This window comes from Anguilla anguilla, chromosome 15 (genome assembly GCF_013347855.1).
Source record: "Anguilla anguilla isolate fAngAng1 chromosome 15, fAngAng1.pri, whole genome shotgun sequence".
Lineage (NCBI taxonomy): Eukaryota > Metazoa > Chordata > Actinopteri > Anguilliformes > Anguillidae > Anguilla > Anguilla anguilla.
The window spans coordinates 9057999-9070711 of NC_049215.1; the positions used below are offsets into that span (position 1 = coordinate 9057999).

The window sequence follows — 12713 nt, forward strand, 5'->3', positions numbered from 1 at the left end:
AGGGACTGAGGCGCCCCCTCGTAAATACTGAGACCTGCAGAGCTCAAAGACCTGACCCGTGTCAGCTGGGGGGGGGGAGTGGAGGCACGGGTCTGGGTGGCCCGCACGCGCGTGCGGGTCTCAGTATTTACGAGGGAGGCGTCTCCGGGCAGCTGGGTTCGGGCAGGGGCCCTCTTCGGTCCGAGAGGCCGGGAACTGGCCCGTTTAGTGCCGGGGAAGAGGGCAGGCCTGCGTTGGGGTTCACGCGGTGATGAATTGGGGGCAAACAAACTCCCCGCCGTCTCCCTGCGGAGCGCCCCGAAGGTTGGGCCGGGTCTCGGCTAACTGGCCCAGTTCAGAGGAACACGAGCCTCTCCAGAGCCTTCGTCCTGCCGCATTATGTTCTCAGATGGAAGTTTCTGGGTCCTTCTGCGGCAGATACTGAATTTGATTCTTGTCAGCAAAATGGAAGAGAACCTATTTAAGCTAACCTGATTGCCTGATTTTTCTCCACTGTACGCCAAATAGACATCCAACATACTGTATGGGCAAAGATCCGTTTGAAAGGTTTTCAGTATAGTAATAAATATTATTGTCTCAAAAATGAAGAAATAAATGTAACTGATCCGTGAATAAATGCAGCTGATCCACAAATAACTGAAACTGATCCATAAATAAATGCAGCGGGGTCTCGTTTGTGCATCGCCTGTTGCATTTATTTGTGGATTTTTGAGACAATCCTTGTGGCATGATTTGGAAAAAAATCTACAAATAGGTTTTTGTCCCCACTGAGTCTAGTCCAGCCAATCAGATATTAAGACATCATTTCACCCACACTAATCTGACCAATCACAGCACATACCGGATTTAGTATTGTGTTGTGTAGCGCAGAGACAGCCGCTCGGGTGGGAAGATTGGTGTGATGGCTTTGCTCTTTGATCAACAAATGAAGCCTTCAAACCCTGAACCAATGTGAAACCACATCATCTTATATTTGTACTATCCCATTATATTTGCAGAGGGGATGACGAAAAAATCTGTAACTTATGGTCAACATGGCCGCCCGTAAACACTTGCAATGATTAATGTTGCAGCGCTGCTGACTAACTGTAATCAGTGCAAATCCTGCTGCCGGGATTGTCTCAAAAGTCCACAAATAAATGCAAGCGACAGGCCATGCACAAATGTGACCCTGCTACATTTATTTGTGTTTCAGTTACATTTAGTTGTGGATCAGCTGCATTTATTTGTGGATCAGTTCCGTTTATTTGTTTATTTTTGAGTAATAGTACCCTCATATTTCAGCCGGGGCCTGGACCTTGTGCATCTGTCAGATTACTCCAGACTGAAGCCACAGGGGGCGTCAGCAGGCACAAATCATTTGTGCTGCTGTTTAGAATGGAGGGCTGGTCAGCTCTCCAGGGTTACTGGAACAGCGGTAATCAGGGGCAGCAAACAGAGCAGGAAGCGCAAGCGTAGCACAGCCACCATTTTAAATTGTGTTATTCAACAGGTCAATAGCACAGCAAAAGAAAAATGCACAGTATTAAAATACATAACCATCAATGACTGTTGCATAATGCATGAAATATATTAATGTAAAATGAAACTAAAACCGGTTTAAAGATGTATGTGAGGATGTCCTGGTATAAAACAAGCGTTAAATAGTGCAGTTCATGAACACCAAAGCCGAGTGATGCCAACAGCTGATGTTTACACTGTTCTATAAATTCCGTTCTGCGCATTTATTGCCAGTCTAAAGATCCGTGGCGCTGCCTACTAATGTACTTGCAGGGCGGACAGAATCAGAGGTCCTCATTCTCTGATTGGCCGGCTGCTGTCACCGTTTCTGTGCCCACAGAACAAACAGAGAACTGGCGAGCTGATTTCTGTATGCTCCGCTAACACTCTATTGGTCAAGCACATGTCACATGATCAAGCGGAGAAACTGGTGGAATCGCTCCCCCTCATCCCAAACTGGTTCCCACATTCAAGCGCAGAAGCAGAATTTTCCGCTTTTCGGCAAAACCTTGTACTAGGGTTCACACAGAACAAGTGCCATTATAAGCAGCTGAGAGACGGTTCACTATGCACAGAAGCAGAGGAGCATGCCTTGCTCTAACGAAGCAGATATAAATGTCAACTCTGGTGGTTATTCTAACGGACTGTGACCACTCGGTAAATTTTGAGCATACTGTAAGTCAAATAAAACTGCAGAGTAAAAAATTTCACCACCTAGCTATTTCGCCACAAGAATGTGCAACTATTCTACTGCTAGATCAATTCTCTTCCATCTTGAGCTAGACGGCAAGGCATTCACTATATCTGCTGGTAAACCAATCACATACATCATACACGAATCACATGATTACATAATCATGTGTGACGGCGTTTGGCCAATGTGTAGTTCAGCAGCAATGTACAGCTGAGGACCTATGTGCACCTGACGGTCTCTGTGTACTTCAGTAGTTGCTGTTTCAAATGTTCAAAAGTGCCAAACTTAACTTTAAAAAGATATAGGAGAGACCCAGGTGAATTGCACACCTGCCATCCAAAAATGTTCCACCCCTTATCATCCTAAATCAGGTGTATCAGCCTCACCACATTTATTTGATGATTCCAGTGACTCAAAAAACGAATGAATCAAATAATGTGATAAACAGTACACACTCATCTAATATCTAATGTATCAGATTATATAATGAGCAGCAAAAAAAGAGAGAATAAACAACCTGCCCATTAGGGATAAATAGTCTACTCACAATATGAGCCTAGATAGCTATCTCCTCAAAGTTACAAATTCTTACCTTCTAGACTTAGCATATATCATGAGCTATGCTATGTCTTTCATGTTGCTTAGCTAGAAATATAGACATTTCGTGATGTCACGCTGATATTTATGTAGCTCCCTGGTTAAGGTACCTCTAGGCCTATATATCAGGGACAAGAGTGTGAATGCAATCTAGCAAATGTGTTTTAGCGTCATCGGCAAAGTGCTCCTGTGGGTACACTCTTTTGAGCAGAAACACGGCCCGTGTCTGGAGAGAGACAGGTCGGGGTGTAAGCAGGACACGGAGAACAGAGGCGTGTTTCTGTGCTGAGACAGGGCCAGGAGCCACAGAACGGTTCTGTGCCAGAGCCTGATTCTGCACTTCCTGTATCTATCACTAGGACGCTGCTGGACAAACCTTTCTAACGTATTGCGCTATCAACAATATATATTACAGAAAACGAACCGTACGGTCTAACACAGGGCAATGACTTAATCGATCAGTTTGCGCATCTTCAGTTACACTTCTGAAACCCAAGCTTCGCTCCAGGAGGAAAACGATCTCCGGGGGTTTCCGCCTTGGAAACGGGCTCAAGGCCGCTGAAGATCCGTAGCGTGACTACCGCAGATTCGATGCATCCCACCACCCCCCTATTCAAACCATCAGCAGTGCTGTCTACACGGCTCAAGCATGTGACGGCGTTTGGAGACCTGGAAAGTGCCGGCCCTGTGCTAAAAAGCAGCGTTTACCGGTCGCACCGCCGCTAAGCCGAATGCTAATCAGCGTTAAATCGCGTTCGGTGCGCCGGTCCTCCAAGGAAGAGCGCCGTGGGCCTCGCGACAACTCAGCGCCAATCAGCGGCCAATCAGGAGCTCTGACTGCACGCCAGACCTCGGAACACCGGCAGGGACAATCTGGGTCCGAATACAACACAGACTGACAAGAGTTCATACCCAATCGGAACCTGTTCTGGGTCTGAATACATCTCAAAGACTGACAGCGTTCACACCCAATCGGAACCTGTTCTGGGTCTGAATACATCTCAAAGACTGACAGCATTCACACCCATTCGGAAGCTCTTCTGGGTCTGAATACAACACAAACTGACAGCATTCACACCCACTCCAAAGCTCTTCCAGGACTGAATACATCACAAAGACTGACAGCATTCACACCCATTCTGATGCTCTTCCAGGACTGAATACATCACAGACTGACAGCATTCACACCCACTCCGAAGCTCTTCAAAAAAACCAGGCAGGTATAAGCACTTAATATAATAGGATAGCAATTGGCACCGGCCCGAGAGTCTCGTACAAATCATTCACACGTTGCAATCTGCTCGGCCCCTGGAGAAACAAATTCAGACCTGCTGCTTCTGTGTTCCGCCTCACAAAATGAGTTAAGGGAAATGTGAGGATGATTTCCCACTAAAAAATGTAATGAATTGGCAGATTTTCAGAGAAAGATGCAAAATGCAGAGATGGTTTGATGGATGAGACCTGAAACTAGCATCGCCAAAAAGACTTGCTTTCCCCGAGTCACACTGGCAGCTCGAATGCTTTTTTAGTATTCAGTTAGGGTACACAGTCGAATAAAATGCGTGGCACGGTCTTCTCTGGGTCCAAAACAATCCAACCGATGGCATACAAATCAACATCACAAGATATTGTGAAAAACATAAAATTACCCATGCTCCAAAGTGAAGACATTTTACATTTCAATTGACAATCATGGATGAATTAAGCTTCACACTCAGAGCAAGGCTCTGTCTGTACACAGCTCAGAGTTCGCAATAAAATCCCCACTCTCCTGCCAAATAACAAATTCATTATTCATTCAAACAAATTAAATAGCTTAATGACATTTACTAGTGATGTACAACTATCTAAGGCAAACCACATGATTTGAACCTTTCTGACTGTTTTAGCCCTCTTGCACTGTGTAACTTTCTCTACAGCTGAAGAGCAGTCAGTCTGAGGTGTAAAATGTATGATTATACTGATGGTGAGAAAGTGTGTGACACAGAGAGAAGAGTACGTACTGATGGTGAGGCTCAGGTGTAAAGTGTGTAACACACAGAGAGACTCAGGTGTAAATTGTGTGAGAGAGAGAGGAGTATGTACTGATGGAGAGACTCAGGTGTAAAGTGTGTAACACACAGAGAGACTCAGGTGTAAAGTGTGTGACACAGAGTGAGATTCAGGTGTAAAGTATGTGACACAGAGAGACTCGGGTGTAAAGTGTGTGAGAGAGAGAGAGAGGAGTATGTACTGATGGTGAGACTCAGGTGTAAAGTGTGTGACACACAGAGAGAGGGGTACGTACTGATGGTGAGACTCAGGTGTAAAGTGTGTGACACCCAGAGAGACTCAGGTGTAAAGTGTGTGACACACAGAGAGAGGGGTACGTACTGATGGTGAGACTCAGGTGTAAAGTGGGTGACACCCAGAGAGAGGGGTACGTACTGATGGTGAGACTCAGGTGTAAAGTGTGTGAGAGAGAGAGGAGTATGTACTGATGGTGAGACTCAGGTGTAAAGTGTGTGACACACAGAGAGAGGGGTACGTACTGATGGTGAGACTCAGGTGTAAAGTGTGTGACACCCAGAGAGACTCAGGTGTAAAGTGTGTGACACCCAGAGAGAGGGGTACGTACTGATGGTGAGACTCAGGTGTAAAGTGTGTGACACCCAGAGAGAGGGGTACGTACTGATGGTGAGACTCAGGTGTAAAGTGTGTGACACCCAGAGAGAGGGGTACGTACTGATGGTGAGACTCAGGTGTAAAGTGTGTGACACACAGAGAGAGGGGTACGTACTGATGGTGAGACTCAGGTGTAAAGTGTGTGACACCCAGAGAGAGGGGTACGTACTGATGGTGAGGCTGCAGTCGTAGAAGCTGTGCCCGGGGAAGCACTGGCACCCCCACTCGGTGCACAGCCCGTTCCCGTTGCAGAAGTTGGGGCACCGGAGGGCGGTGAGCAGCTCCCCGGGCCTTTCGCCCAGCTGCTGGGAGCGGCGGGTCCTGTTCTCCAGCAGCCTCCTCTCGCACTCGTTCTCCAGGAAGGGCAGCAGCGCCTCCTCCCAGGCCAGGTCGTCCTTCAGCTGCAGGTCGGAGATGCACAGGTCCACCGCCTCGTCCAGCCTGCGGCCCAGCAGGTCCCGGCACACCGCGCCCACCGTGGAGTTGGCCAGGGCCTGCTGGCAGAGCTCCAGGGCCTTGGCCGAGGTGAGGCCGCTGGGCGTGGGCCAGACGGGCCTCGGGGCCGGCCCGCCCCCCCGCAGGTGGTCCTCGGGGAAGAAGTAGGCGAAGCTCTCCAGGTCGCTCTGGGTCAGGCTGTGGAAGCCGATGAGGGGCTGGAACTCGAAACGGCCCTGCCTCTTCGTCCTCCGCTCCGCCCCGGCCGACCCCTCCCCCGGCGGCGGGTTTGAGCGGCGGGGTTCAAGAGCCGGCGACCGTTTCCCTCTCGCTAGTTCCTGTCCGCGTGGCTCGTCGGGAGGAAGTTCAAAGCGCTGAGCGTTTCCGTGCGAAAGGTCCCGTGTCCCCGATCTCCGGCCGCCCCCGGGGGGCCCGATGTACTCGGACGTGACGTCGACGAAGGGGAAGAGGGTCGTTTGATCCACATGGTCGTGGGAGTGGCAGCGTGACGGAGCTTGTCGTTCAAATGGCCCCTCGGCCTGGCCGACGGCGTGGAGGGACATGCTGTATCCTCTCTGGCAGCGGCAGAAATTCCTCTTCCTCCCTGGCTCTACGGCGGGCGGCGAGGCATCAAATAGGCTCTCTCCAGGCGCTATCCTGACAGGAGAAAGGGTGCGTGGGAAATCTGTGTCACAGGGCAAAGGCCTCTCCCCCCAGTCTCTCATGCAACCCCACACGTCACATGGTAGGAATTTCAGATTTGATAAAGGACAACCTTTCATTTCCCTGATTTATATTTGGTAGCACCTCTGTGGTAACATAAAGGTCACACAGACTGGACTAATCCATCAGGTGCCTGGCTGTTTTGGGTGATGGAGCACAACCTCAAAATTAAACGCACCCTTAAATTTATTTTCAGGTATTTTTAAACGTAGCTACGGGAGCTGGATTACTGCAAGAAAACTCACAGTAATTATGAAACCCATAAATTTATGAAGGTGTTTTAATGGAGAGGAAATAATGGCAGTGCACTACCACTGCAGGTGAAATGAATTCCTAAAATAAACAGGTCTAATATAAACACACTCGCTTTCTTAGCAGCCCATACTCGGGGGCGGTGAGGGGGGGTCACTAGGTGCCAACTGGTACAGTTGTACTGCCCTTTGAAATGAGCCTCCCCCCCCGATGACGTGATTACTGCCGCTCCTTAACAAAGTGTTCAGAGTCGCGGGATAATTACCCCCACTCCTTAACAAAGCGCTGGGGGTCATGGGATAACTACCCCCACTCCTTAACAAAGCTCTCAAAGTCATGGGATAACTACCCCCACTCCTTAACAAAGCTCTCAAAGTCATGGGATAATTACCCCCACTCCTTAACAAAGCTCTCAAAGTCATGGGATAATTACCCCCACTCCTTAACAAAGCGCTCAAAGTCATGGGATAATTACCCCCACTCCTTAACAAAGCTCTCAAAGTCATGGGATAATTACCCCCACTCCTTAACAAAGCTCTCAAAGTCATGGGATAATTACCCCCCACTCCTTAACAAAGCGCTCAAAGTCATGAAATAATTACCCCCACTCCTTAACAAAGCTCTCAAAGTCATGGGATAATTACCCCCACTCCTTAACAAAGCGCTGGGGGTCATGGGATAATTACCCCCACTCCTTAACAAAGCGCTGGAGGTCATGGGATAATTACCTCCACTCCTTAACAAAGCGCTCGGAGTCGCTGGCGCTGTAGGGGGCGCCGTCGGGCCCGTGGAAGTCGTTGAGGCCGGTGCGGTCGAAGGTCCCGCACAGACCGCGAGTGGCGTTGAAGTCCGCGCTGGGCGCCCGGAGGGACAGACTCATCCCCCAGTCGCTCACGTCGGCCCTCACCAAGGCCCCCGACGGAAAAACGATCTGCGGGGCAGGACAAGAGGGCGAGGCCACTTCACAAACCGGCAAAATGCGCACCCTCCCTCCTGAAATAAACCCCCTCTGAATGGGGTTCGTTTGAAATGTCAATATCACCCTCCACCTGGGGCACAGGAGTCAGTCTCAATCGCATGTTTCAGACATCCGTAGGGCTACCTGTTCTGCACCTGGGCACCCAGCATACAGGGAGCCACGATTACTAATGTAGACGTTGGATGCAAATACAAGATGACTAATTAAGCTCTCTTAAGAGACCACACTACACATTCTCTGTTTTAATATAACTGCCAGAGCTCTCAAATGAAGAGGTAGTGATGATGCTTGGCAGCATGGAAGCATTCTTCAGCATTCCATTTACCACAAGTCCCACTGGATTCACCAAAGGAAAGAACGTGTATAAAGATGTTATGTGCAGTTACACCAGGGTTTTCCCCCAGGTATTAATGGCAGAGGTGCTGAATTCATGAGCACCTGCACAAAAATCAGAGAAAAATCTATAGAACCTCAGACTCAGTTTTCCGTGGTGCTATTGAACAAAATTGGCAGAGTGCAGTCATGCTTTCACCAGGTCCGGTGTAGGAAAGACCACAGCTCACAGCTCTTACCGAGGCCCTTTCATGAAAATTAAAAAGACATTGAAAATGAAAAACTTTACATTTTCATTCTAATTTCTGGATGAAAGATATATAGTATACCTGCATAGTATACTGACTACTGGACTCTGACTGCCAACTACAGTCTGTAAGCTATTGGTACACTCAGGGTTTGATACTAGACACAATCAGTACTGACATGGTCAGGCTTCAATGGCAGACACAGACAGTACTGACACGGTCAGGGTTCAATGCCAGACACAGTTGGTACTGGCATGGTCAGGGTTCAGTGGCAGACAAAATCAGTACTGACATTGTCAGGGTTCGAGACCAGACACAGTCAGTACTGGCATGGTCAGGATTCAAAGCCAGACCACATGGTGGATTGAAACATTGGATAACTGTCTTAACAGGATGAGTCACCCAGCTGCCCATGAAAGTTTATGGTAAAAAGCGTTCCTAAGATACAGCAGCTCAGCTGGCGGGTGAAGTCCTCACAGACAATGGCAGCACTGTGTAATGTGCCTAATTGCGCTCACGGTGACTTTTCTGCCCTGGTGCGTCTCCAGGATCTTGATCCGCTCGGACGCCGGGGGCCCCAGGCTCTTCACCGACAGCTGGGGGCGGGTCTCCTGCAGCTGTCCGTCACACATGTCGAAGGCGATGACATCGTTGCCCTCGCGAGCCGCCACCCCGCAGGTGCAGGACACGGAGTAGTGGCGGCTGCCGCAGTCCCACTGCCTGGACTGCACCTCAAACGGCCGGGACAGGCTGCGGTACAGCACGAACGTCCCCGTCTGCTGGTTATCATAGCGCCTACAGAGAGGAGGGGGGAGAGAGAAAGAGAGAGAGAGGGAGAGAGGGGGTGGGGGGGGGGGGAGAGAGAGAGAGAGAGAGTGTGTGTGTGAGAGAGAGGGAGAGAGAGGGGGAGAGAGAGAGTGTGTGTGTGAGAGAGAGAGGGGGGAGAGAGAGGGAGACAAAGAGGGAGAGAGAGGTGTACAGTAGGAAGCTCCATTACTTCCCAACCATTATTTCCCAAATGGAGTTGTGCAGTTCTAAGCCTAGCCTGACTTCAGGCAGTCATCCAATGCAAAAGATTTGTAACACAGCACTAAATATTTATGTAAGATTATACCAATTTTTTCAATTACTTTTGGCCTCCTACAATGGGCGGACTATGTATGAAAGGGGCTGCAATTCGTACATGAATAATCTGACATGGTTCCATAAACCCTCAGATTACAGTTGACTGTCTGCACTTTTAACCTCAAGTTTGCTGAAACGCCGGGTGTTTTACTGTACTGCTCTGTTTACACGGAATAAACCACAGAGAGAAAATTTAAACAAAGATAAAAGCATTTTCTCATTGGACTGACTCCACCTTCTTATTTTCTTATTTCTCATAATGTCTTCCTTGACTTTCATTGGCGCAACTCTGGTCCTCATGTTGACAGACACCACAAACAGACTCCAAAGGCAATCAAAAGCCTAGAATCAAGACTACATACTGTCTTATACCTACACTAAGGAAGCAGCTGAATACACCCGATTAATCAGCAACACCAACAAAGCCATTTCTCCCAAACATTATGGTGCCCTGAAATGGGACCGTGTATGAAAAGTGCTGTACGTTCTAAATGGTGGAACCAAAATGTATACAAAATACCCTTTAATAAAAGCTAAGAATCTGAACTTTAACCGCGTTTGAATCGTTTGATTACAAATCTAAAATTGTGGAGTACGGAGCCAAATTAATACAAAATATGTTTTGTGCTTTGTCCTAAACACTATTCACGGCAAATACAGGGGTGCATGCAGTCATATGCTCATTATTCAGAGATGTAAGTATTTTCCTCGGTAAAATAAAAGGAAAGTCAGTGAGGACAACAGTAGGTTATGACAGTAAATGGAGGGACGTAATTAGCTTGGTGGATGTATGTTCAAAGGAATCCATTAAGCACTTGAACTCCAGTGTGTCTAATTAACACGGTTTAACACAGAAATGCAAATCATTTTTGGCATTCTCAAAGCAGAGAGACAGTTACTCATTTTAAATTTGTGGCTCTATTTTCACAAACCAGGCCATTTTGTCTTTCATTTCTGGAGTGTTTATAAGTATGTGTCTTTGTAACAGATAAAACTGGGACGAATCTCGAAAGTATCAGACTGTGACGACCAACAGACTTGAAATACGCTCCCAGATCTAAAAAGACCAAAGAGTAATGCTGAACATAATTTAATTGGCTTTATTTTCTGAAACTCTCCCTTATGGGAATATCATGCTTGAAGACATTTCTCAGCAGGGAAAAAGCAGCACTGGCTGATAACAGTCTCTCGGAATTACACCCAAAGAGAAAAAAAAAAAGATTGATGACAAGAAAGGAGTTCTGTTCGGCTAAACATTTATTTTCACACACTTCTGAACAGCGAAGTGATACCAGCAGTTAAATAAGCCCTGAAAACTGCAGACGGCTTCCGATCAAAGTCATTCAAAATATAATATAAAAGTGTGAAAACACTGAGTGAACAGGCCCCTGACTGGAAAAGATAGTAACATAACAATATAAATCATAAAATAATAATTGAATTACAAAAATATTAATTACAGAAAGCATTAAAGCACTTTGGCAGTATGAAACCTTATTGATTTATAGTTGAGAAAGGGAGGGGTGGGGAAGAAAAAGGGATTTAACTGGCTGTCTATATGCAGTAATTCCAGGGTTACCTGCCATCGAAGGTAATGAGGTGAGGATCAGTCAAAGAGTAGCAGCTTGCGGTGGGGACGTCCTGAACAGTCACCTGCGCAGACGGGATAACACGGCTTAGTCTGATTACAGAGCGGGAGGAGGGCCTCCATTAGCTAAAAAACCCCATGTTTGCACCAAACACAGCTGGCCCTTCAGCTTGCAGTGACCGATGTCCTGCTGTCTGTCTGATACAGGAGCAAGCAATCGCATGCTTTACTGCACTGCACTGTACTTTCCTTCTACTGGAAATACACGTCTGTGGCACGCAGGAACATGGAAGACTCCATTATGGCAGAATCAATGGAACTGTCACGTGTCATTTCATTCCACTTAAGACTAAAATATGAACCTGTTCAGAAACTGGCAAGTCCAACCCTGATAAACGTGAATGGCAAAATTAAAGTGCATCACATAACCTCACTGTACAGAATGACTAAACAAACCTCTGGAACAGAATTCATTTTCTTGTGTAAACGGCTCACTTTGGCTTCAAAATGGCAGTGAGTCTTAACCTGTTTCACATTAAAAGAGCATAATGTTGCTAACAGGTGCAGTAACTTCACACGGCGCAGGTGGAAACTGAGCTTGATTAGGCTGAATATATTATCAGTGGGTGTGTTTCAACTGGATTAAATTGTAGCCAATCATAGTACCTCTTTTCATTCCCTTTAAGAGCCCAGTGCCTTGTGCTCCAGTGTACAGTACTACGGATTTCCATGGTCTACCACTACAACTGAAGACGAGGATATACTTATCACAAAAAGCTCCTCCCAAAAGGGAACTGATGTTCTTGAGCGGGAGGAGCAAAGTAGGGCTGTCAGCATTTCCAAAAATTGAATTCTAATGAATCTCATCAAAATCTAAATTTCAATGAAACGTTGCCTAAATGTATAAAGCCCAGTTTTAATTTCCCATTAAACCTGTAGTTAAATAGCTCAAATATTCCATGCTATAACTAAGAAACAATGACTACAGTATCTTTAAGTTTCATTAAACAAAATAACAATCCCAATTATGCCAATCACAGCAATTAAATGACTCAGTAGATCAACTGTTGCTCAAATGAAAGAAAGAAATGATAATGCATGAGTAGGCTGACCTTATATTGGATTTTTAGAAAAGGGGACCGGGCCAGACAGGGGTTAAGTACATAATACTAAGCTATTTGTTTATATACGGCCTATGAAATGAGCAAAACCTAACCAGACAGGTTAGGAATTTAGAAATCCCACCTGGACGGATATTTTAGGTCCTAAAATATGAAATGTCTAAAATGGCTGTCTGAATGGCCTAGTCCATCATTAATTCACAACAATAGCACAGCTTGCTTAAACTAAACTGAACTGCCCAATCTCCTCTGGAGGGGGAAAGTGTCAGGCAGTTGCAGCTTGTATAAACTGCAGGTGAATTCTCCATGGTAAGTATTTTGTCTCCAATGGCCTAGTACCAATAATATTTACAAATGGCTCTCCTGAGGTGCTGTGGAGTAATGCTTTTTCTTGGCTCCTCAATTTCTAATGTATAGCCAGTATGGTTACCTAATAGTATAGAGATAACTATCG

The 12713-nt window shown here is 46.7% G+C and overlaps 1 protein-coding gene across 2 annotated transcripts in view; it reads right to left on the bottom strand.

The window, feature by feature from the left end:
- The window catches only part of si:ch211-246m6.5 (von Willebrand factor D and EGF domain-containing protein), an 88448-nt gene that overhangs the window by 53772 nt on the left and 21963 nt on the right, over window positions 1-12713 (bottom strand). For both annotated transcript variants that reach the window (XM_035392697.1, XM_035392696.1), the window contains exons 9-12: window positions 11130-11203; window positions 8944-9220; window positions 7594-7796; window positions 5625-6547 (exon numbers count right to left, since the gene is read on the bottom strand). In XM_035392697.1, coding sequence (XP_035248588.1) covers window positions 5625-6547; window positions 7594-7796; window positions 8944-9220; window positions 11130-11203 — 1477 coding nt within the window. The remainder of the gene's footprint in view (window positions 1-5624; window positions 6548-7593; window positions 7797-8943; window positions 9221-11129; window positions 11204-12713) is intronic.